The following is a 26,307-nucleotide window of genomic DNA, read 5'->3' on the forward strand; positions in this document are numbered from 1 at the left end:
GAGAATTCACACAAGGAACGGCCATAAGAATGATTTATATATGAGAAATTTTCAATTCCTGCTTCTGTTTTCTTAATGGAAGAAATTAAGAAATTAATTACCAACATCAAGTAGCATCAGAATGTAAAACTAAAGGACAGCAAGACTGCTTAGATCTGGTCCTTCCTCACAGAAGAGCTGTTTGCTTTGTTTGTTTGGTGTGGGTTTTGTTTCCTTAGAGGATCAAAACATTTTTCTGTATGACAAAATGTAGATACAGAGAAAGCCAAGAGGATACAGAACAAAGGAATTAGAGACAAATTCTATACTAATAAATTAAGTTTGCATGGAAATGCTTCAGGACGTGGAGGTCAGCTAGAAGAGAAGATCCCATATCTATGCCAGGAAATTGCTTTAACTTTAAAAATTGCATGTTAATTGTTTACAGAGAATGGTCCTTGAACTATTCTAACTGCCAAATTATGCCCAGGATTTTTTTAGGGAAAGTGCTGGTTGGAACAGGCCAAATTAATTTTGGCAAATGTTCCGTCAATTTAGTATCATAAAAAAAATCATATTCAGGTGCCTATGAATGTTTCCTAGCTCATTTCAATTTACTATTATAGAAACAGTCACAGTATATTTAAATACTTCTAAGTTAATCGAACATTTATCAATCAAAATTAGTTTGCAGTGGAAATTTCCTTGCTTTTGGCTAAGTATTTCTGTAAAGTTTTATGAGAAAGAGCAAAACAGGAAGTGGGGGGAAAAAAAGCAGGTGTTAGGAAATCAAGATTTTGAGGTTCCCACTAACACAACAAGGGTCCTCCGTGGGAACTGTAATTCTATTCCCTTCCCCTCCTTTGAAGCCTGGTTCGAAGAGCAGACACACTCAGGATGTAGACTGGGTGTAAACAGAGTCTGTTTGCCCCACTGAAAAAATACGTGAACCAGGGACCCTAGCAGACCCTCGGCAGTCCTGTCAATCCAGTGTTCTAGATGGGGATATGCTGTAAGAGCGATTTATTAGGTGATGCCTTAGACACAGATCCCCTGCTGGCATTTAATCAAGGTTATTGAACATTTTGGACCCAACAAAATGAAGCTGAAATTTGGAAGTCCTAAGAGATCCGATCCCCTGTAATTATTTGTATCACCACTGAAGAGAATAAAATATGTATTAGGGTGTTTTTGGATTACAGCGTCTTGGTCTGCTTGGATGAGGTGATGAGAAAGCTGAATTTTCTCTGCATTTTTCGATTTATTGCTAATTACTATGATGTTTTGCTCTAATAAATTGTATTCACACTCAGAATTTCCAAATGGATGCCAATTTTCTATAATAATTTATCAGAAAATATGCAGAACTGCTGCATGGAGTGAAATGATAAAACTATTTAGAAAAGATTTATTGCACTGCTCATGTTGTAGCATCTATGACTTAAGATCATTAGTATTTTGCCTTCCTATTCCCAGATCTGACAATACGTGAGGGCAGATTTAGCAGTGGATATTAAACAGCTAAGGATTATAAGCCACGTATATCATCTGTGAAAGGCTGTTCTCGATGAAAAAACAATGCTGAAAACCAGCTCCTTTCCCCCAAAAAATTCCTTGTGTGTTCTCACATGTAGGTGCTCAGCATGACAGGGATGCACAGACAGACAGACACATACGGACACACACCTGAACCCCGTCATGCAAAGAACCATACTGAAGCGATTACTTAGCCATCTGCTGTGGTTGGAGACAGTATTTCTAAATAGTATTCAATTTTTTCCCCCCTCAAAAAGATGGATATAGAAATATAAAAATCGCATTAAAAAGTTAAGGAAAGAATGATAATAATGCTGGTGATAACTGTGAATCCTAACCATCTTCCTCAAGATTCACTCATTTTTTTTTACTCAGAAGAGGAAAAAATAACAAGAACAAAACAGGGACAGAATTGGTCCAGATGGTCTGATCCTCAGAGTGTGGATATTTAGAAATAAAGGGTGAACTCGGGATAAAGGCTTTAAGATGAAATATAGAAAATTTAGATGGATTTTCTATGTAGCAGACTTTGCAAAGCTTTCTGATCTTGGCAGTCATAACCATTAGATGAGACACACCCGTACTGGTTTTGCCTCGCCTTGCGGAGGGATGTGAAAACATCCCAAGCCTGCTGCAAATCTTCCTTCCTTAATGTATTTCCTGTACTTAGCATAACATCCAGCCAGGCAACCTGAGATTTTTTTCTACTCCCTCAAAGCTGTTGTCCCCCTCATCCAATGTCCTATTTCCACTTGTGGCCAAGCTCTGCTGCTTCAAAGACATATGATAGATAGACAATAACCTCAAAATATAGCCACTCAAAGATGAGCTTTGTGAGGTGTGGTTGTCTAAAGCACTTGCCTTGATTCTTTTCGTACTGATATCAATGGCAAATCACCTATTTACTTCAGCAAAAACAGAGTTAAAGCAAATACCACTTATCAAACCCTTATTATGGGAGCATAAAATATTTAGTCAACATAATCTACTACCAAGTGCTTGGTTTAGCATGTTGGCTTAGCCATAGGAAGTATACTAATGAAATTATTGTCCTTTGGAAAACGGCCCATTCTCTGGAAGCTTGCCTGGTTGATTTGATCTGCATCCAACACAACCTGATTTTTTTTTTTTAAACCTGAAACATACAGTAATGCAAATATGTTAACTAGCACTATCTTCATAAAAACCTGCTGCTATGTTAAGATATTCCAGGCTGTCCAAGAATATTTATTTTGAAGTGTAGGAAAAGCAATCATTTTTGGCCCTTTTACCTGAAATTATCATAGTAATGAAAGTCCCAGTTTCTCAGCTGAGGGAAGAAGTATAGCGTTTATGCCCAGCAAGATTTAAGCCTTTGTATTATGTTGGGTTTTTTCTCAGCATGTTTAGAAGATCACAAAAACCAGAATCACGTTGGCAACATTATTTCTACTGTTCCAGTGAGATAATGGTTTTATGTAACTGTTAGCACTGGTCAGTCTCTTAATTGCAGCAGAGACCTAATAAAAATGAAGCAAATTTTTATAGCAAACAGCAGCATACTTCTGAGGAATTACTAATCTTCATCTGCAGATCTAAGTGTTTATACTGTTTTGTTTAGAAGGATGCTCATCCAGATAATGCATTTTTAAACTTTGACAGAAACCATGTAATAGAAACAAAACACTGCAAATCAAGGCATGAGAAACAGAGGGTAACAATACCCCACTTCTAACACGAAATTGAGGGGATGTGCGTGCATCTAAATTCATACACCAAAATCTCTGCCCGACTTCTTAGTTGCAGGAGAGTCCAAAAACGTCTAATTTGTAGTAAAGTTCATAGCTGTGTTAATTCAGTACATGCCCAGACTTCTAAGATGCCAAATGTCAGAGGCCATTTCAGATGCATAAATTCGGGTCTATGGATGGATGAACTCTCTGTCTTCCAGCCTGGGAATCCTGAATTCATTTGTGCAGTATGATACTGTTTCCACAGCAGAGGTGGAGAATGCTTGTTTTCTGGTTAGCTGCTTACAGAAAGAAGTAAGAAAATGCTTTTGAAGTCTGCAGGCTGACAGGAGCCCAGAACTGAGGTTGAGAGGCCACTATTTGGACTAATTATAATGTGCACTAATTATTTAGAGTATTGAGTAAAGAATGATCTTCACCTAGTGTCCTAATCTGCTTTTCTGGCTACTTTTAAAGAGAAAATAAGCTCTTCTAGATACCTAAGTAGAGAGGAATGCACCAGTCTGAGAGGTGTCTAACTGAGATTTTCAAGTAGTACCAGATCATGAAATAAACAGGATCTCATCCACTACCCTTGAACATTGATTTCTGTTGGCTAACTCAATTATTTATCAGTGCTGGACTGTAAATCCTGTTGTTCATCTCCCAAAGCTCCTTCTACTTTGCATAAAGAATTTAGAAGCCCACTTTGGGCATCTCATTTAGGAGACTGGGAGTAAAACCTTGTCATATGAGATCTGGTTTGTTCCAAATAATGCCTTCAACCTTTGGTTATATGTACCCCTTTTGCTGTTGTTTTATTACTTTATTTTTTGTTAGATAGCTGCTATTTTTCCCACAACAAGAAAACTCAGAATAGACGTTTTTTGCTACAGCCTCTTTTGTGGATTCACCTCCTTTGTCCTCTTGAGCTTTCTTCCTTCATTTCTATAACTGGGCACTGAGAAATAACACGTAATTGAGCCTAACAAGGTAATCCTTTTCCTCTGAGTTCACAAAGTCAGTGTGCATACACACTGGTGACAACTGCCACAGCACTGCAAGGTTCCCATGGAGTTTATGCCTGGTCAATTAACAGTGCTGAGGACTTATCTGACGCGTGTGGGTGTGCATGTGTGCTTTTTTCTAAGTTATTCATTTCCATCACCTCATAGTACTTGTAGAAACTGTGCGCCCACACATGCGTGGCCTCTTTTTTTTTTTTAGCTAGGATGCCTGAGTTACAGCAGAAAGAAGAAGAATGAAGAAGAAAGGACTGAAGCATATTTTCTGTAACAAATTTCCTTTCTGTGATAAAACTAAAATATTTTGTGAAATGGTATCTCATTTGGTTGTAAAATTTAAATTAAAAAGCCATATTGTAATTTAGGTTCTCATATTCATTAGCAAAACTACAGATGCCATCAAGCAATGCAGAAATATATTAATGTGCATTTTGGAAAAAAAAAAACAACAACTATCATCTGCTGTAAGTAGGAGGCTCCTAAAGATATTTTCAAGCAGCAACAAACAGAATTTCTATGCATATTCTCTTTCTCATAGTGTTTATCAAAATATCTTGTGCTCTTGGAGAAAAGATAGCGGGATATGTTGGCCTTCATCTGATTCAGTAGAGAAGTGCATCTGTCTTTCTGTGATTAGCAGGAGTTCCCATGAATTTTAGGTTAGCATTCTCATTATAACTAACTCAACTCATCTTGTCAAAAAATTTAACAGAAAAATTTCATTACTGCTGGATCCATTCGACTGCCCCCATACAGAGTGATGCCCCCCCATACAGAGACTGTTTTGAACAGAAGCTATGAATTGGAAAAAACAAACAAAAAAACAAACAAAAAACAAAAAACACATTTTGACCCTCTTCAGCTTTATCACTTCCTTTTTCCTTCAATATATGAAGCTGAAAATGCAACTGCCCCAGTGGAAGATCCGTTATAAACTCAGTCAGTTACACTCCAGATATCATAGTTGAAGAATAGTGTGTGATAATAGCTGTGCTGTCCTCCTGGACAATTTATAAAAATGTAAGATATGTAATATTACCAATGGAAAAGAACCAGCTTCATAATTAGCTTCCACATTTCTCTTGCATTTCAGATTGTCACTTTACTATACTTTGAGCCAAATTTCTAACAAGCCTAATTAAAGCAGATAATTATTTGTAGAAAAAAAATACAGTTCCTTCTTCTTTGTTAATGTTTTAGCACATTTGCCAAGCACAGAATTGCTTAGGGCCTGAGGCTGCGTTTCTGAGAAGGTTGGAGTTAATCAAGTTAAAACTGCTGTAGACCTGCCCTCCTCCTTGTCCTGCCAGATTTTGGGTGTTAAACAGGCAGAAAATTCATCATTTTGCTGTCGTCGTTTTGCTGGGTGACATTTCTGCTCCGCAGGCTCAGCTGTTGTGGTTCACCGAGGGGGTCACTGAACATTGGTTCTGGCACGAAGCAGGAGGCAGCACCGTTGCCTTAAGCCCTACCTGGTCATGTAGGAGCACGGGGAACGTGACTGCCAGAGAGAAAGACTGTCAGGACAAAGCCCTTATATTAATATGTAGGCAGGTTCTTCTCCTACTTCCTAGAGATCATCTCAGATTAAAAAAATAAAGAAATAGGAAAGAGAAAACAAAGGAAAGGAAAAAAATAAAAGTTTTTTTTTTCCCAAAACTTTTAAGTTCTGATGTTTTTTTTTTAAGTTTGTCATGAAAACTCCCCTCAAGGAAACAAAAAAACAATTCTTCAGTGTTTACTAAATAAGAGTTGAACTGAAAACAAGCAAAACACAGAAAACATGCCTTTTAATAATCATAATCGTTATTTACTGTCAAGAAGTTACAGATTTGTAGTTATTGTATTCATTTTATGTATCAGTAAGCTGAGATGTATGTATTTTTTATATAAAATTTATTCTCTTGAATTCCTGTACTACAGATATCCCAAATAATGCATACTACAGCTATGTTTAAACAGAGGAAAGCCTCAGTGAATATGGTATAGCCAGAGAAAGCCTCCAGGAAAAGAATTTACTGCTCTTAAAAAATAATTTAAAAACCCTCTCCTTTTTCACCAAGGATTCCCTAGTTGAAATGGTTTTCAACTCATCAAGAGTTGATTAAACCTGAATATTCTAGATTAATTTCTATTTTCCCAAAGAAGTCTAGATTTTTTTGAAAAAATCTTTTTGCTGTGTTCTGAGACTTTCATGTTTTATATATATATATATATATATATATATGTATATTATCAGGAGGAGGAGTTCCCATTAAGGTGGCCTTATTGGGCTGTGGGCTTGTCCTCTATGAAAAGTGATCAATCCAATGAATTTCCTGATCATTTTATAACTGACCTTGAAAAAGCACTAGAAAATATGTTTCAGGGAAGGTTTTGGAAACATCCCTACACTGTAGATTGTATGACCTGAACAGGTGATGTCTCATTTTCAATTTCTATGTTCAGATGAGGAAAATAGGACTAATGTAAAGTAAATGTAACTGGAAAAAGCCTGTAAAGTTACCTAGAGCTGATGTGGAACAGGACAAGCTTCTTTAAAGTTCAAACTCCGTTCAAGCAAATGAGTAATTGTTTTAAACATAAGCATTTTTCTCCATTGATTTTTTTTTTTTTTAATGAGCTTGCTCAATGGATTGGTTCTTTTAGGCTCAGTAGCACTCATTTTCACTGTAAACCCAAAGGTTGCTCATATTTCTTTCTCATGGCCCATAGAAGCTGAATTTCTGTCACATCTCAGAACAGCTGCCACAATTCTCTGGAACTTGTTTTTATATTTACAAGGCAACAAAACACACATAAACATCTTTGACATAGTCTAGTGTTGAAAATATGCCAGTAATAATCTTGCTGGCTGCACTGGTCCTGCTCTACTTTTCTGTATCACACACACTACTCAGAATTGTTTCAAGCAGCTGCCGAGACAAATGTGGAACAGTTTAGCTCCCCTCGTGGCAGGATATTGCAGACTTTTCATTAGTGATTACTTGTGTTGCAGAAGAGCATGAGAAGCAGTGTGTCCCAGAGTCCCAGAGTCCCAGAGTCTTTATAGCAGAATTTGGGGGTGTAAAGTTTAACTGCAGCTGAGAAGAATTTTTCAGAGAAAATTAGTAGTCATCTTAAGATAGCAGTCATCTTAAGGCACCAAATTTTCACTACAAAACATCAGTGTTTGGAATTCTGCTTTTGCATACTCCTACAGGAATCAGTATCTTGACTCAGTCAAACACCAGCATGCTCCAATAGCAACTGAAGCATTTGCTACTTTACAAAATAGGTCCAGCAGATACAGAACAAGATCTAGGGCAGTTTGCATTCACAGCGTAGGAAGCCTACACCAAAATTTCCCAGAAAGCCCTTCCCAACGCTCTGAGCATACCTAACATGCACAGGGTACTACAGTCAGTCGCAGGAGGTTGTGGCTATGCCTATAGCAGTAAGTTAAAGAGGGCCAAGACATGTGCCCAAGCTTGGTGCAGAGTTACCTATATAGTGGTATGTATATGTGCATATATAGTGAGGTGTGTATATATATGAGCATATTTGTAAAATGTATATATCTAATATATCTCAGAGTACTGAGGGTGGTACCTCGCTCTGTTTTCATTCAGGCCAAACACGACTTGCCACAGTCAATATCTTGGCACATCTTGGACATTGCTACAGGCCAGGAATCATTGCCAACAGGTCATTTGCAGTGAGACATCTTTTTATGAAGGGATGGGTGAAAGGTAAGTTTTATGGCTGTCAGTCATGTTGTGACATTTCTCCTCGAGGACGAGGACGAGGGATGTCCCTTGAGCGCTTAGGTTCTAATAGCGTGCTTCACTGGCGCAGCACTTGCTCTGACTGGCAGCGACGTGGATTCACAGTCCTGGCTCAGCCCAAGGTGTTCAAACCACAATATCAACATCCCCTAAGAGTCCCTTAACCCCTGGACAGATGAGTGGGATAAGTGTGTCTCTCACAACAGACTCTTTCTCTTTGGTCTTTTATACTGGGGGACTCCCAGCCAGTGAATCCCATTCTTAGGTGCTTTTCTCTTCATATTCGGTACATAGGAAATTTATGTTTAAACTCTAAGCTGTGAATTCATCCTGAATCAGACTGTTAACTCTTCAGGGCACTCATGTTCAACACAGCCTGTTAAATCCCTTTCTGAATCTGGACCTGTGTTACTAGGTAACACAAATTCAGTGTCAGTCCGTGGAACAGCTGTATACTGCCATCCTCAAACTCACACTTCCAGAATGACAGAACATCTGATGAGAAAATAGTGTTTACAGTAATAGTCAAATTCTCATTTTGCTTTTGCAGTTGAAACAAATGAGAGTAAGCCTTCTTTTAAAGTTTTGTTTTGTTTCCCAAATTCTCATGAATAGCCAGCACCTCTTTAAAAGAAAAAAAAAACTTCCCTACTTCAAATATGCAATTGTTCAGCCAAAACTGAAGAAACTTGCCCTGGATACACAATTCAAAAAACCCAATTCCAAAACAAGGGGCATGGTTAGGTTAGTCAAGAAACTCTAGTGACATTTGAGATGACCCAGGGCTTCCTGCAGGGCTTCCAGCTGCAGCTACAGAAGGGCAAGGGTGTCTCATGTTGTGTCATATCCATGACATGTGGATGCTGCAAATGCCTTAAGATCTCTCAAATGGCAATAAAAGCCTATTTTTAGGCAGTAGAATCAAGCCCTAACAGTCTGAACACTGCTTTCTATAGATATTGTCCAAAGAAAGGCTGAGAATTTGCCTTAATGACACTGATAAAACGTCCTTTCTATCATTGGAAAAGAAAGAAAATCGTTCCTGATCCTCCAGGTTTCTGAAGAAGGTCTTATGCAGCATAGCCTGGAGTTACCTTCTTATCTGAAAGAGGTAAAACAGTCTGGCAGATTCTTCTCAAATGGTGGAAGTAATTCCCTAAGAATTCACAAAAGAAGAAACATTGCCTCTACCTTGAAATTTTGGAGTCCTAGCCAGTGGATGTTGTGGATGTAAAAGTTTACAGACCCAAAGGAAGAGTTCCACTACAAGTTCATGAAAGAGAAATCCATTGAAGAGTGTTGAATTCACAGAAAGAACTTCTGACTCAGGAAGTTTCTAGTGACTGGTGTCTGAGAGAGCGTATATATTCATAATACATTTTAATCCTCTTTCCTAGCATTCTGCTTTGGCCTCAGTTGTAAGCAGGATATCTGGTTGGCCACAGTATAGCAGATGGTATGTTCTTCTATATTGTAAATCTGTAATTAAAATAAAGCAATGCAAAATATACCAAAACAAGACTCTGCTGAGAGTGTTTCCTTCTGCAAGAAGAAGGAAACTCGGTGTACGTGCTAGTCATGTTACCTAAGTCATTACAAGTGATTACACTGAGAAATGTAACCAAAAAACCACCACAAAGAACAAATTGTCAGTTGAACAGAATAAAGTAGATTCTTATCCCTTTCTACTTACAGTTTTCTAAAGATAAATTCAATTTGTTTCTGGGTAGATAATACTCATACTCCTTTCAAGTCCAGTCAATGTTTTGTAATCAGCAGCGCAGCAACCCCCTGTAGAAATGTGAAAGCTGGAGAGAGAAATGATCTATTAAGCCAGGATATTTCTTAGTAGGACATGAAAAAGTGCTTTATCTTGTCTAAATATAGATGACCTAAATGTAAAGGCCTTTACCAGTTCCCTTGGAAGTCTTCTCTGCCATCAAATATGTCTCACCCATTGGAGGTTAGCCAAATATTGAACCTGTATTTAATTCTGATTTCTTTCGGTTATTACTGATTAATGTGTCTCCCCAAAGCCTTCCTAGCAGCCTTCTCTTTCTCTCTCTCTTTCTCTCTCTCTTCATATGGCCTACTTTTATTACATAGATTGGAATTTCTGACTAATACAAGTCATATAAGCACTTCACCAAGTACTGATAGCCTGCTCATACTTACTGTAAATTATTACAAGCCCAAACACCACCCCTTGCACAAATTTAGTACTTCTTTTATGTAAATATGGCCACATAAAAGTTATGCATCTAATTTAAGATAATTTTCTTAGCTTTCTCTGTCATCATTGTAGTGAAAATGAGAGTATTCTAGGGTGTATGTTTAGGAAAACAGTAACTGAAAGAGGCCAAGTGAGTGAGGCAAACAGAAAAGACAAACTGTAGGTGTTAGCTGTAATGCTATCAAGAATACAGTCTCTCTTTATTTTTTTCTCCAACGGCACACAGGTGTGGACAAGAAAAATGCTTGTTTTTTTCACCCTTGTTTTCCTTCAGATACAGGCTACAAGGTAGATGGCGACAAATGAAATTCTGGGGCTTTAAAACAATGTGTGTGCGTATGATTATGTGCATCTCTGAGATTATTTAGTATATATGTGTATTTTCTAACAACAAAGCAGTCAGATAGTGCCTGCCCTGCTTTATAAGACGAAAACAATATGTATACCTCCAAAGATGTAAAAAGCATTTTCTTTAAAACTCCAGCATTTTGACATTTTTTGCAGAAAAAAACTGTCAAGAAGACCTGTCATTCTCCTGCTGTTTGATCAGCACGGCTGAGGAATGGTTTAGGAAGCTACATCTGCCTCTCAGATGTATTTTCCAGAAATGATTGTGTGAGTGTTCCTGCTCACATCCCTCCCTAGGAGGGAAGGCCTAAAGGCAAACTGCAGATCATAACCTGTCTCCTAGGGATGGATGAAACCAGGGGAATTTCTTGTCCAGGCTCCATTTCTGTTTGCTTCTGCCTCTAAAGTGAGACACACTGCTAGCCATGGGCCCAACAGCAGGCTTGCTAAGGCAGAGCCTGCAGCTTAACAGTCAGTATCAGCACAGCTTTATTGGTGAAGCATATGGCAATGAATGAGTATCAGGCTGCAGTTTATGTATGGTATCTGGAAGATGTTGCTCAGGGAGGACAGTATGCATTAATGTCAGGCTGAAGATCATCACAGACATTAATGGATCAGTGAAATTATTGACACTGATATACTTCCTTAGTATACTGAGAGTTTTTAACAGTGGTCTTCAGATCTATTCTTGATTCACAGTATCTGACATGAGGTGAACAGTCTGCAAACCGGCCAGAACGGCTTACCCATTAAAAATGAAGACCTTTTTGCATCACACTGTGTCTTTTCCTTTCCTGTTCATTTGAATCACTGTGATTGTTGATAAGGACTTTTATCAGTCAGTGGCAAGTGGATTGAAAAGTCTCTATCAGGTGAAAGAACTGATGTGGTACTGACTGTTCTCAAATTTCTCAGCAGTCCCTGGAGGTCTGTCCTGGCTCAGATGTTTTATCATGGCAATATTTTACAGCTTCTATAAGTTAAGTCTTTCTGAAGTTTATTGTTGGCAGGTATAGCATATTCTCCTAGGCTTTGTGGTTTCATCTATTTTTCTTCTCATCTTTCATCCACATCATGATAATCAACTCCGCACAGGTCGAAGAACTCTTCAAAGTACTCCTTTGAACATCTGCCTCCTTAAAGACATCCCTGCTGTATTCTCTGATAACTTGGATCTCATCCAGTTTTGCTAGATAAAGACTTAGGAGTATTTGGTGAACTCCTTATTAACTAAACAGGAGAGCAAAAACCAGGTTCCTACATTTTTCATTAACATCTGGTCTGAGAACAGTGGGAGGGAAAAAGCCAGCAGCGAATGTTCTGCATGCACTGGTTGCAAACTGGTAGCTGCTCTCCCAGATGAAGCCACATATTTGAAGTACCATTTAAAATCTTCAGCAGGGAGTTATCATTCCATCATTTATGTTAGTTATGAGGCATATAAATGAGGTTTTGCTACTCTCCTTCCAAAATACAGAGCTGAGCATCCCACTTTTTCACCAACTGTTCAATTGAAACCAGCTGCTTTCGGTTTCTAAAGCACACATAGCACTGGGAGTCGGCAGACACCACAGAGAGATTTGTTCTCATAAGTATCCAAAGACACTTCAGTGAAGGGACAACTTATTCCATAGTCAGATTCTCATTAGAAAACTGATGTATTTTCCAGTGAAGGAAATGCAAACTTTCCATTGACTTCACTGAGTTTTGGTATTGTTTCTTCCTGCTTAATTTCCCATTATGTGCCCTGTTCTCCATCATTTTGTTACTAAAATGTGTTCCCAAATTAACTGGCATCTTCACTGCAGTAGTAATTTCTCTGACCTTTTCCCTTCACTTTACAGACCAATCAAATTTCATCATCCTGAGGACGAGGCAAAGTTTTCAGGGACAGAAACCTCAGTTTCTGCTATATGATTGAAGGATATTCATCACAATGAGAGTGAATGTGTAATTCTTTTCTGGAGATGGATGTGAATCAACTGTAAGATTTTCCATTGCCTTCAGAAGAGCTGCCCACTTACACTGGCTGAGTACCTTAAGTGTTCAAGCTTAGTCATTCAATGTCCTAGAAAAAGGCATCTGTGATTAGTCAGCAGTGTCTAGAATTGGAGGCGAAGACAGTCTGCAGGAACCCTCAGCTTCTTATTCAGAAAGCTGAGTGACTTTGCAAAACTTTATCATAAAAGATATTGTGTGTGACATCTGTGTGATATTGCTCATTCTGCTTAGTAAGTACATTAAATTAATGGAAAGTTTATGACAGAGGAGAAGATGCAGTGTTCTTAGTATGCCAAAAGCACCCGAGACCATCGTTTACACTGCTGTGAGTTATGCAGTAGAACAACTGAAATAAAAGGGAAAAGGGTGAGTCTATCTGGATGGAACTTAAGAGAGAGGGGTCAGCCTTGGTGTTTTGGGGTTGCAGAGAAAATAATGGAAGAAACACCGAAAGACTGTCCAGGAATCTTAACCAGGGTGGAATGCTGAAGGGGACCAAATAAAGTCTTCACACAACCATAACTTAAAAAAACAGTCTTGAATCTACTAGGCATTCCCTACCACCTCCGTCCTTAATAACTCTTTCCAGGACAAGGAATCCAAATTATCTTCTTTGCAGAATGCAGTGAAGCAGAGAAATATAAGACTTTTGTTCACTGAATTTAATAGACCTGAAATAGAGTGCCTTTATCTTCTATTAATTATAATTAAAATATACAGGTAAAACAATATTGTTTTCTTTTATACAAAAGTAGTTAAAGTAATGAATTAATTATTAATACAAAAGACCTGCTTTGCTTTACCCTCCTAATATTGTTCTTTACTTGGAATATTGTTCCAACTGCAACCATGAAAAATAATGCTTCTTTTGAGCTTGGTCATGCAGTTGTTGAAACAGTTGTAAGGCTAAAAGCACTGTGAAAAATATGATGCATGACAAAGTGCTAGAATGGGAAAATCTCATTGTCACATTAATTATCTATTGACAGAAGATATACAGTAGGTGATGCAATGGCTTTGGATGTTCTTGTCTTTATTACCTCTTGGGGGAAGAGTTCAGATCATGAAATGAGTTTGGTGCTCTCGAGTGGACATTTGTCCTCATCACAAAACAACCTCATAATTCAGAGCGATGTAACAAAATTGGAGAGCTCAAATTGAGGAGGCTTAGAACTAGGAGCATCAGGGAGTTATAAATCAGCCTAGAGGTTCAGGGCAATGCCTCTTGGGGTGACTTTCACAGCATCTGTGAGACAATGCCATCCCCATTACAAATCACTTTACCAAGCAGACATCCTAAGGAGTTCCACATCTGAAGGGACAGATCACGTTAGAAACTGTGCTAAATGAGAGATTGATCAGAACCAGTCTAAGATTCTGCTTTGTTCAAATGCTGTCTAATCTTATGAGAACAGAGATTTTAATACTGAATTAAAGCCACATTCTGCAATTTTGCTTTTCCTCTGCTAATTTATAGGGATGTTTCACAGAGTCGTGAACAAAGAGTAGTGTGGATGATGCACAGTTGTATACAAATAAGAGTCCCTTAGGGGGAATGTCTAAATATGGCTATATTTGATTGCGTTATATCAGCATAATTGTCTATGACAGACATCCATCTCTCAACTGCTAGTACAAATTCAGGCAAAAAATGGTGAATTCCTATGTCAGACTGTAAATTTTGAATGGCTTATATGAAATGAATTGGTGGTCTTTAGTTTGATTTTTAACAGATTGGGGTCATCCTCTTAGCATCACCTGTTGAGGCGGTTGCAGCAAGTGCCTTTGTTTGCTGTCTCTACGAGCCAAGAAGGCCCACTGTCAGCTGTTTTGCTTACAATGATATCACAGCCTGATTCACAGAGATTGTAAAATTCTTTATTTTCAATTTGGGAGAAGGTGTTGGCAGAGTCATAGAGTGTTATCCATCACTGCGGGACACTAAATTCTATAGAGGGCCATCTTTTGATTCTTGTCTGTGTTCTGTCTGCCAAGATCCAAGGAAGGGTGAAATGTCTAAGAAAGGATCAGAGTGAGAGCTATATAGAAACATGTGACAAACATCAGGCAAATTCCCTCTTTGAGTTCTAGCTATGCATTTTTACAACTCATTCTCCAAATAGAAATTTTTTCATGTAAATAAATGATTTATGATCATTTGTAAAGACATCAGACTGTTATAGACCATAGTTCATGAACTAACAATGCAAGGGAACATGGAAAGTTTCTGTGCTTAAGGTCTAGGACCTATATGTAGAACATGTGAAAAAGGAAAACTTAAATACTGTGAATATTCCACCTTGAGTTACAGCTTTCCCCAATTACTTCACAGCCAGATACAACGTGTGAGCTGCCAAAACTGAGAAGAAGGGTAATTAACTGCCATATATTATGTATTTGCAAAAGACACCATGGATATATTTGCAAAGAGGTATTATTTTGTTTTATTTATTAGTTGGCTTTAATTATACTCACAGAAGAAGCTGAATTATAGCCCAACTGCAACACAGTCAGACAGTGGAGTAAGTTATAGCTGCCACCTTCATGGTATTGTAGGCAACATAGCAAAGTGAAATGATCTGCCTCCTTCTTGAAATTTTCCAGACCTGATTAGGAAAGACGGGGGACTAGTCAGAGATGGAAAAGTCTTTAGACACAGAGCTGCTGATTTTTAATTCTGTCAGCTAGGTTCGACAGCTAAATACAACCTTCTGTGATGGAATCATAATGATTAATTAGGTAAAGCAGCTGCACCAAGCCTCTTCTTCAGGTATGACTTATGTTATCCTCACTGACTATAACCTCCATAAGCTCTGCTCAATTAACTGAGGTTAAGTATTATAGATTATTGAGGAATTGCGTGATGGTAAATCAGAATGACATTGCCATTTTAAAAATAAAGGATGGTAGGTGTTTCAGAGACAAGATTCAGTGCCAAGCAATCTATAGCATCATTCTCTACTCTGCCACAGATATGAGGTAGACAAATCATTAATGATGAGATTTATCACACCTGAACTTAGCCATCAAAAAATTAGGACTGAAACCAAGCTGCTCATTAATTAGCAACATATAGTCATTGAAAAGAGGCAGCCATTTCAGGGGGTGATTCATCCCATGCTAAGATAGTACCCGATCTAGATGAGACAAATCACCAACCAGAGGAACCCCTTTCTCCTTATTGACCAAAGAGGGGCTCTTAATGGCTAGATGTCATACTTAAGCTTCATATGACTGAAATGGAGTGAGATAAATCCAGGCCTTTCTGCCCTATACCTATTCAGATGCCTGAAAATCCTGACTGAAGCTCAGTGATGTAGAAGTGCCTCAGAAGGTCTGATGCCTCATTCTTTTTGAAGTGCCTAACCTACTACCAAATACCTGGCACGTATGGGCTAGCTGGGGAGATAGCCAGAACCTGGGGACTTAGTGGGCACAGTACACCTAAAAGTTTGACTGCTATTTTAAACGTACCAAGGGATGTACCTGAGCACAGGAACTTCAACACCTATACTGTTAAATTGCTAAGATGATCCCTAGCATGGTTTTAGACTATATCAGCTAGCACTTTCCTAAACAGTTCCTGAGCATGGTGCAGAACTTGACATACTCCAAGGACCATTTGCATCAGGTAGCTTGTCTGTGGTAATCCTGTTCTGCAGAGTAAGAAAGTTTAATAGTGTGGAAAGGTGTTGCTCTGTGCTAGATGACTTTAATGTCAGGTAACAGTCCAAGGCATGTTTAATTTATTAATTCACGTAAGACATAATTTTGGACTCTATCTACACTCTCTTTTGCAACTTCTTCTGCATTGCAAACTGACCAGAAGCAAGGTACCCCTAAAACTACAAAGCACAGGGTTGATATAATAAGCTGCTCAGTAGTGCAGGTGAAATGACATACTAGTTAAAACTAAATGGTTTTCAGCTGGCTTAAAGTTTAGGCATCTGCCTGAAAAAAGACCAATGAGCATCCCTCAAGGTTTCTCAAGCTACTTATTTCTATGGTCTCTTATGCATGGAGTGACACCTGCATTCCCCTCTATTCAGTGTGCAGTATTGGGATAGTCACAGATGTTTCCTCTTCTTATTTACTGTCTCGTAGCTGCCATCTGTTCAGTGCAGCCTCCTGTTGTCTCTGCACTGATACTTACCTCATAAACTCTTTGGGCAAGCACATCTCTTTGTCTGTAGGAAACTTGACCTAAAATTTATGTGGCAATACAGGTAAAATAATAATAGTAATTATAATAGTATAAATACTCTTCTGTTGGAGGTAGCAAACAAAAAAATCACCGAAAATCCTTATTTGTGTTTGTATTCCTCAGAAATAATCTTTCCAAAGTAGAAATACAGCCACATATGATTTAACCATATACAGGAACGTGGTAGTTTTGATGGAAAATTTTTGACAAATCAAAAAATTTCAGTGAAGTTTTTTGAAAGGAAGAGGGATAAATGGAGAACAAAATGCCAGATTGTAATGAGCTGGAATTCCTCACAAAACTGTACCTTTTTTATACTTGACAAAACAAAACATATTGGCTTCCTCCCACCCCCAGCTCTCCAAAATATAATTCATTGTTCAAATCCTACAAAATACCTAGAAGAAAAGTGAAAAAAAAGAAGAAAATTTAGTAGGGAACATACATATTTCTCTAATGAAGCCAGTTATAACCTCAGGAGAAACACAAATGACACTGATTGCTAGTACAGTTTCATGGAAGTCATGATCTTTATTCTTTGACACAATGTGTGCATGTTTTAATTGTAAAATTTATAAATAAAGTCAATATTAAAAGGAGAAGTCTGTAAAAAAAAAAAAGTCAATGAGGCTATATTCTACTTCATGCCAGCTTTAAAAAGGAATTTTTAAAGACCTGTCCAACTGACTGATAAAATGATTCACTTGGATGGTCAAGGACTGTGAAAGAAATGGTTTCTGGCCTGATGCAATTCAGTAGCAAGTAGAGGGCTGGTTGCTACATCGCAGATGTTATTACATGGTGGGACAGAGCTGCACTGTTCTAGCGGGAGCTCTGGGAGGTATCAGATGGACAACACCTTTGTGCACTCCTTAGTGGGCAGTGGGAATGTGGCCGATGTCCGTAGGATAATGCACCTCCGTAGCTCGCCAGTTCTGATAAGTAATAAGCTGAGGAGACAGAGCCATAGCCCTGCACCCTTCCGGACAGCTAGCAATGCTTGACTTGTGCTGTCCTTGCCAAGCCTTCATGCTAAAGGAAAGCAGACAATGAGGATGAGCCTCTACAGGATCAAAATTGGGAGCCCCTGGTGTTCCCTCTGAGCCCAGTTCTCACGTGCGCACACACACACACACACACACATACATATATATAACAGCTGAGCACAGTCTAACCCTAAATCTACATATGAATGCAAAGCTGAAAGTCAAATTCTAAAGTCCTTAAATTGTCAAAATTTCCAGTGAAATCAATAGTATTCATTCCTGGGATGGTGAAATGATCCATGCATGACAGAGAGGAGGCAATAAGTGCATCCCTTATTCTAGAGCTGGTGAAAGCTGCTTCTGCCCTGGATGCTGGCTTAACTCCTAGCATTTGAAGACCAGCCAGGGACTACAGGGAAAACACAATATTTTCTCCACTCAGATATGGAGAGAAGGGATGAGAGGGTATGCTAAGTAACTTTATAATACAGAGGAGCGACAGGGCAACCATGAATTGGGCCTTCAAGGAGCTATTTCTGCATGAGGGCTGACGGAAAAGAACTCCAGGACCTGGTCTGGAAGATGCTGTCAATGCTGCCTTTTTGAACTGTTGCAGGTTACTATGGTCAGCTCCTGAGGGGTGGCTCACAGGAAAATGCCATCAAGTTGTACTTTCCCTTTTCTTCTTCAGAGACCCTTTCAGTTTCCGCCATAGACTATCCTTCCTCTTCATCTTCTTCTCCGCCATGGGCAGTGAGGACTCTTTCCTTCGGATTTCCCTCACTAGTCCATGGAAGACATCATCAATGTAGAAGCGGAGGGCAGCTGAAGTCTCAAAAAAGGAGCAGGAGTATTCTCTGGCTAAACTCATTCCTTCTTCAGTCGAGACCTGCAAGGGAAAAAAGGTCCATAAATATCAGCTAATGCTTGAACCAACAGGGCACCATTACAGCATGTGTAATTTGACTTTCTGGCTACCACTGGAGTGCCACTCTTGGGGCATGTCACCAGCCTTTAATTTAACAGGCAGATATTCTAACAATACCACATAGACAAGATCCATGAGCGAAAAGATCAGTCTGAATCCAAGAGATGCTTGAAAGACGTACACTGACAGTATTCATGCATTCGACTGTATCTCTCTAATTCTGATGCACTGAATTTTCCAAGCATTTCCTTTCTTTAGTGCAGTAATGATATGAGGTTTGGAAATGCTAATACCTTTATTGTATAGATTGGAACTGATGGCCAAAAAGACTTCAGTAGAATTATGGTCCTGGAAAAGCCCTATTTACCATTCACCTAATCCTGTAAGCAACTTGACTCTTTAAACATAGCAACTTTCATGCCTGTAAGATTTTTCGGGTACATGAATTTCCGAGTAGGCTTTGAAGTGTTTTGGTCTTGACAGGCCTGTAATCCTATCGCTTAGCTCATGCCTGAGCTGCGCAAAGATCCAAAATCTACTTGTTTTTCAGCTCATCTTTCTTAAGTGGCCTAATGTACTCACTATTCTCAGAGAACATCCAGGAAATGTTTCCTTGTTTTCTGAGGAAATTTAAAGGAAGGAATTACTATGAATCTAGAGGGAACTGAGGCAGCTCTCTTTAATTTGCCTAGATTTTGAAACAGGTATGTTATTCCTAAAGTTTCCTCGTTTGCTACCTCTTGGCAGTTGATCCATCAGTCTGCTAACCCTAAGAAGGGTGCTCAGTATGCTGATTACCGTGTGGCTTAAATAGAGTTTAGATGCTTATCCTAAAGAGTAATGATTGCCTCCCACTTCAGGGATTTTTTGCACATCAGAAGCTCACCCAATAAGAAGTAGCAAGTCTACAGAAAAACACTGAGTGAACCCTATAAGCGTCAAAATTTCAGGCTAGCTTCCCAGCCAGTAGAATATGCTTTCTTCTTCATATTTGAATATAAAACTCTACGGATGAAATGTAAGATGTGTATTCAAATTCAAAGTTGGAAATTCCAGCCTTTGTTTTTATTAGTATTTGAATGTCATGATTATTCAAGTAACATTCAAACCATATGGATAATAAGATGAAAAAGCTGCGTGAGGTCCCTGTCAAGAGCAACCTAAATCTTCGGTTGTGAGAAGTCTCAGTTGATACTGCCTACTGCAAAACTAATCTTGCTCTTATTCCTAGCTTCATGCAGTCAGTGTGCCATTTAAATTTATTAGAGATATAAACCCTAATGTTTCAAGATATAAACAAACTCTGTCGTGCCTACCATGAGGAAGAAAATGTTCACTATGATCAGATTATGACCTCACATTATTGTATTTTTTGTGTCTACCTGTAAAGCCAGACACAGTGGGAAACAGGTTTTTGGATGAAGCAGAACATCAGTCTGTTCCAGCCTGGAAATACGTCCGCACCTGCTATGTACCTACATAACACAGACCACAGAATTTCGCCCCAGCACCTTTGCACTGAGTCACAAACTTTGCAACATTAGTAGGATCATTCCTCTACGTTACAGCTTTAATCTTAATTTAATTAAGAATATTGTAAGGGTAAGCACTGAGGTTGTATGCCAACCTGAATAATACTCACTGACACAATGAAAGATTGTTATCGTTTTCCAACTGCTATAATTGCCAACCTTTAGCAAAAGGAGATGGGTAGCAATATGGTCCTTGTTTTTCTCTGGGCAGCTGTGTAAGCAAAATGTGTGATTCAATATGTCTATTGGGTACCACTGAGAAATTGATTGCCCGGATAGAAGACTATTTTAGTCTATTCTGGGCTTTTTAATCATTTTTTCCTGTTGCTATACCTTGTTTTAGCTGAAGGAGGATTTTTTGTTTTATTTTATTTTGTTAAAGATACTGCAGTTCTGAGCAAACCATTATGCAGAGCTGCAGTTTCAGTGAAGATTTTATACATTCATTACCTAAAAGAAAAAAAAATCCACATAAATTGAAGCATCCTTATATTAAAAGGATGGTAAGGTTGCAAATACAATCAGAGTGCAAGCACAGCACTACTCAGATATCAGAAACTGCCGTTCCCTTTGCTCCGTGGTTTTCCAGTCTTTGTCCCTCTATTCCTCTTTCTTGTCTTTTCAAGGATCAAAATTACATTTTCTCCCACCTGCAAGGAAGAACAATTGCAGGGAAAACATGCTAAGCTCCATAATGAAAGACAGCTACTAAAAGCTGTAAGACCTGCAGCATTCTCAGGAGAAATAAGTAGTGCAGAAAAACTTGTTCCCATCCTCTATGAGGCTGGTGTCAAAGGCTTCTAACTTAGCCAAATTTGGCTGGCTTTCTATAAAGGTGTTTCCAGATTTTCCTGCCAAACTATGGAGTCAACATGAAAGTCATTAATATAAATAGTTAATTCACAAAGCAAAGTAATTCAGCATGAGGAGGACGCCTGACACAAACAATTTCAGGCCATTTAGTCAAAGTTTTTTAGCTTCAAGGCTGAAAACAGGCTTTTCTGAAGTGCAATGCTGTCGTAATTACAGCTAGTGCTTCCAGCACCACTGAAGATGCAGGTGTAGTCATTTAATCTGTTTGCTGAAGAAACTGTAAGTATAGAGACCTGTCTAGAGGAAAAATACACATTTTGCTTTCAGTTTGTAATTTGGCCAAGAGGCTAGATGCTTATGGAATTAGAAACATGGGATAAAGCCCTTGATGAGGTCACTGATGTTCCACATAATTCTAGGGATTTATGTTGTTCTCATCTTATTGCCAGAAGAGAAACTCTATCATAGAAATCCAGCCCAGATCTGCACAGCTCAGACACTTGTTGACAAACTGCAGCTTCCACAGAAAGATATGATCTGTCAGCGTGACACGGACAGAGAGGTCAGGGAGTGAGGTCATTCTATTGAATATATATCTGGGAAGTATAGCTTTATATATCATCTTCAGTGTAACCCCCTGTGATTGAATCTGGCATTGTTTCCCCAAGTATAATTCTGGTTATATTGATTCCAATTTAGCTCATTCTTTCACTGGTAAACCTTAAAAAGAGAATGAAGGAGGAAGGCTGGGGTAGTGAAGATGATGAAAGATGAAGAGTAAAGGGATGGCACAAGCTTTTTGTGTCTGATGCAACCTTCGTTTGAAAACTGCAGGAGCCTATGGGGCTTTGGATCAGGCCTTATAGAAGCAGAGCTTTGAAGAACGCCATGTAACTGAAGAGCAAGATCCCCTGAAGGACACGTCAGTGAAGTGGGCAGTGGAGCCTCATGAGCAGGACTTGCGAGCCCTGGAGGAACAGTCTTCTCACATCGTTTTTGCGAAGTGTATGGTTCTGAGAGTCCAGTTTGGTGTGTGCGAATTGAGAGGGAAGGTACACCAGTTATAGCATTTGAACTGCGCATAGCACACAGGAACATAGGCTGAATTTGTTTTTTTTTCATCTCTGGATAGTTCAGAGCAGCGAGAATGCAGCTTTGGAATGAAGCAAAACTTCATAAAGACGGGAAGTATTCACTGGCTGCAAACAGCATTTTACAGCATTAAGATTCTGTTTGTGGCTTTTGCAAACCTCCCTTGGAAAATTACAAGTGAGATTAACTGCAACGCTGACAGCCTGTGAAAGCAGTGATGGATGAGCTGCCATCTTTAAGACAGCCAGCTCCCCACTAAGGTCAGCTCCTGCACAACCAAAAGGACAGCGCAAAGCCACAGGGGTTGGATACTGGGTGGGTAGGCACTGGCAATCACTGGCCCCCATATGCAGAACATAAAAATATCTGGACCTGAGAAGAGAAGCACAAGCAACTACACAGATCAATAGTCTATCTGTGCCCTTGGACTGTCATTAGCTGGAAAATCTCCATCAGGATCAGCCTATTTTCTGTTTAGCTTTGTCTCTCCTTTGGTCAAGGCAGCAGCAGAAGCATCTTAAAGTAGATTTCATTCAGAGAGCCTGTATTAGCAGAATCAGCCGAATCACCTTGGGTGAGCCAGTGCTGGTCATCATGCAGGAAAGCGATGCTTTTCCATGTGTGCATCTCACCCTGCAACACTGGGAATCAGTGCTGTCTGCCTGACATGGCTTTTGCAGCTGTCCACCAGTGATGAGGAGCTCCAGGTCGCCATGGAGAGGTCTAGAGACTGCAGGTGGAGTGCTAATGGTTGCAAGGATTCACCTCCATATTAGTTCATGTAACTAATACAGGAGTTCTGTCCTGGCAGCCCTCATTTACTTTGCGATGGAGACAGAGTGGTAATTTAAGACCTAAAAGCTTCATTCTGAGAATGGTTGCTCTGGGAGACATAGGGTCTTGCTCACAAATCAGAGACAGGACGGGATACAAGTCGCTCAACAAAGTGCTCGTCTAATCTCGTTGAGGCTAATGGGAGGAATTCCAGTGGATTTTGATCAAGTGCTGCATAGACAGTATTTTTGATGGGCAATAATTTATATGAGCTGTAAAAGATTTAGGAACTTTTTATAAACATAGGGAGGGAAGTAACCTCAACAGGCCCCATTTGTACCATAGCAACTAAAAGGGGAGTACGAGAAGCCATGAGTACTCTGAATGATGTTTAAGAAAGATCCCTGTCCCCTCCCTTCACCTCTGGATGTCGGAGCCATATGAGAATTGTTCTGTATCCCAGCAGGCCCCCATTCTGGAAAACAAGCAGCTGAATAGCAGGTTAGGTATCAGAGACAGGCAGAAATTCCAGAAGAATCCATACAAAAGTCCATGTCCATTCCCATCACAATGCATTTCTTTAGCATATTGGAACAAACATAATAAGCTTTTTGGTATAGAAGCTCAAAACTGGTAACAGGCCACAGGAAAAGAGCTCGAGAGATCAAAGGTATTGACAATATCCTGGGTCTGCAATAAGAGAAAATTTGCAAGGGAGAAAGAGAAAAATAATCTGATAGTTCTAGAAAGTGAACCTCACCCTGTATTATGAAAGGGAGCAAAAACTGGGTACTGCCTCTCTGACACGCATGACAATTTGTTATTAATTTCAGCTCTGAGTTTATGCCTAAGGCACCCCCACCTAGCACCTGCAAGGTTTCTCAGTACTGGTGAGCAACAATCAGGATTGATCAATTTTTACTAGTCTTAGTTCCTCACTGTCTAAGGCACCAGGAAAATATAGGTGGTCCCTGACCTACCCAGTGATCTGAACGGGGAAAAGCTCTGTAGTTTGATAGGTAGGACTGGGTCTAGTGGAGCTTGAGCTGAACTTTCCTATGTTGCCACTTTCCTTTCCTCGAGTCAAGCACTTTGACTGTAGGTATTTGATTCCTGTTTTAAGAAACATTCAGCCCAATCCACTAACCCCAAAGCACATCTATTATACCTGTGTCATTTCTGACAGTTGTTTATTTTTTCCTCAAACAAGTGTTGCATCAACAGACATGGTGGCAGAGACTTTGTACAGGCTGGTTTAGGGGTCTTTCCAAGTGTGAAATACTATTGTTCAGGTCAAAGCTGAAATACTTGGATATTCCAGCAGTAGCTGGGGTTTGAAAACCTGAGTAGAACCAGATAGAAAAGAAAAATCAATCTTTCTGTCTTCTCAAGACAAGCAGCACTGTTGTTATTTGTTCACATAATATTTGTCATGGAATATTTTCTGAAAAAGGAAAAAATGCTCCAAGCCCTTTTGCCCTTCTGCTCTTTTTTTCAGATATTTACATTTATAAACTGTCTATCATATCCTTGCCACTGAACAATGACATTCCTGAAAGTAGGGGAAAAAAAAGATCAAGTGGAAATCAATTCAGGCTGAACGAAATGTTGAAGATTAGGCTTTGTGAGTAACCAGTATTTCCTCTTTGTGGCCAAACATTCAATATGACTATGTTTCAGATCTAAAAAATGCATATTACTAAAGTAAAACAAAAATACTGGGGATTGGTTAAATACTCCAGTTTTCATTCCCTCAACCCAAGCATTCTATTTTGTGTCAGGATTTTTAATTTCATTTCAAAGTGAATTATTGTTTGAAAATATTATGTTGAAACTTCTTCTGCAAATGTAAAAATTAAGCATTTTAACCTTTACATATGATCAAATTCACAAATGTATAAACTGCAATTGCCAATTTCTTTTGGCCAAAGTTCCACTAGAATTCACAACTAGTTTTACCTGACAAAAAAACAGCATCTTTCCCTCAACAAAACACGTGCACATCATTTTTTCTCAGTCCTTGGGGAAGTAGACACCTCTTTTCAACAGTCTGAGCAGTAAATGAGTAACCTGCTGCAGAAATGTGAGAGGAGAATTTCATGTCAACACCATTACTCTTAAATCCATTTGGAAGTCTTCAGAAATAATTAGTTGAGCAAACCTCACTCTGACTTCATGGCAGGCAATGCTGCATGCTCAGCTTTGCTGATTTTCTAGATTACAAGGCTAGATGAGATAAAAGCTGCCATACAATTAACCATTATTGTGAGTGTATTGCAATTAGTCCAGTTCCTCCTCCTCCCTCCCCAGAGTTACATGAAAGATGGTGTCTCATAAGACTGCCCATGTTTGCCTTCCTACCTTGCCACTCTGTGATCCTTTTTACTGATTTCACACTTCAGAATTATTAGTGGTCAGAACGGGATATAGCACGAATGACCATTAACCACTGGATCCCCAGGTGAAGTGGAAGTTTGAGGGTAGGGAGGACTAGCAGACTGAACCAAGGAGAAGATGTGGTCTTGCTGTGTGAACTTATGCCCTGACGGACATCCAAATGGCATCCAAGTGGCACAGGGCACAACACCGATGTGTCTCATGCCCTCAGCTGTTCTAACCTCTGGCAGTGCTTCTGCTCAGATATTCCTTCCCTTCTCTTTCTTTAACTGGCCTCTGCATATGAACAGGAATGAATCCATCTGGAAAACTCAGCTTTAGTAGTGCAGAAAATAATAGGATTGTCTGGGAGTTCTGCAATATGCTTTGGGACTTATTTTTAGGAGATGGAGGATGGAGAGTGTGGATTGTAAAACTAGTTTGCACATTTTTTTAAGGAAAACTGTATAATAGTCTCAACAAAAATTAAATTTCTAGTCAAAACCAGAGAGACTCATCTATCACAAATTATCTGCATCCCACCTGGTTAGTCACTAAGTTGGGACATGAAACACTAAGTTTAGACTTCCTGTTCTGAACCAGGAATAACCATAGTTTCATTTGATCCAAATGAACTGCAAATTGCTGAGGGCTGGGAAAATAATCTGATAAAACATCAGTGATCGTTTGTTCTTATACTTTTCCTTATTGGACACTGTTAGATCAGACTGACATTTTTTCTGACCTGTTATGGTCATTGTTAATGTTCTTATATAAAGACTTTAAGCTACTATTAGCTATTTCATTATATGAATCTCTCTCACACTTTGTCGTAAAAAAATTTTCTAGATCCTATGTTGATTCTCACTTGCGTTATTTCTTGAAATTGTTAATGTATGTTTTGGGATGGAGATTCTTTTATGGCCCAGCACAAATGATGCATAAATGGAAGGTAGATTTCTGCCTACAAGAAATCCATTCCCTCCCTTTTGGCCTGTTTT

At 39.1% G+C, this 26,307-nt stretch overlaps 1 protein-coding gene across 2 annotated transcripts in view; it reads right to left on the reverse strand.

The window, feature by feature from the left end:
• Positions 1-18,297: 18,297 nt before the first annotated feature.
• The window catches only part of RIT2 (Ras like without CAAX 2), a 220,428-nt gene continuing 212,418 nt past the window's right edge, over positions 18,298-26,307 (reverse strand). For both annotated transcript variants that reach the window (XM_013948540.2, XM_013948539.2), the window contains exon 5: positions 18,298-18,680. In XM_013948540.2, the coding sequence (XP_013803994.2) occupies positions 18,453-18,680 (228 nt within the window). In that variant the 3' untranslated portion in view covers positions 18,298-18,452. The remainder of the gene's footprint in view (positions 18,681-26,307) is intronic.

The sequence above is a fragment of the Apteryx mantelli genome, chromosome Z (assembly GCF_036417845.1).
Source record: "Apteryx mantelli isolate bAptMan1 chromosome Z, bAptMan1.hap1, whole genome shotgun sequence".
In the NCBI taxonomy this organism is placed as follows: domain Eukaryota; kingdom Metazoa; phylum Chordata; class Aves; order Apterygiformes; family Apterygidae; genus Apteryx; species Apteryx mantelli.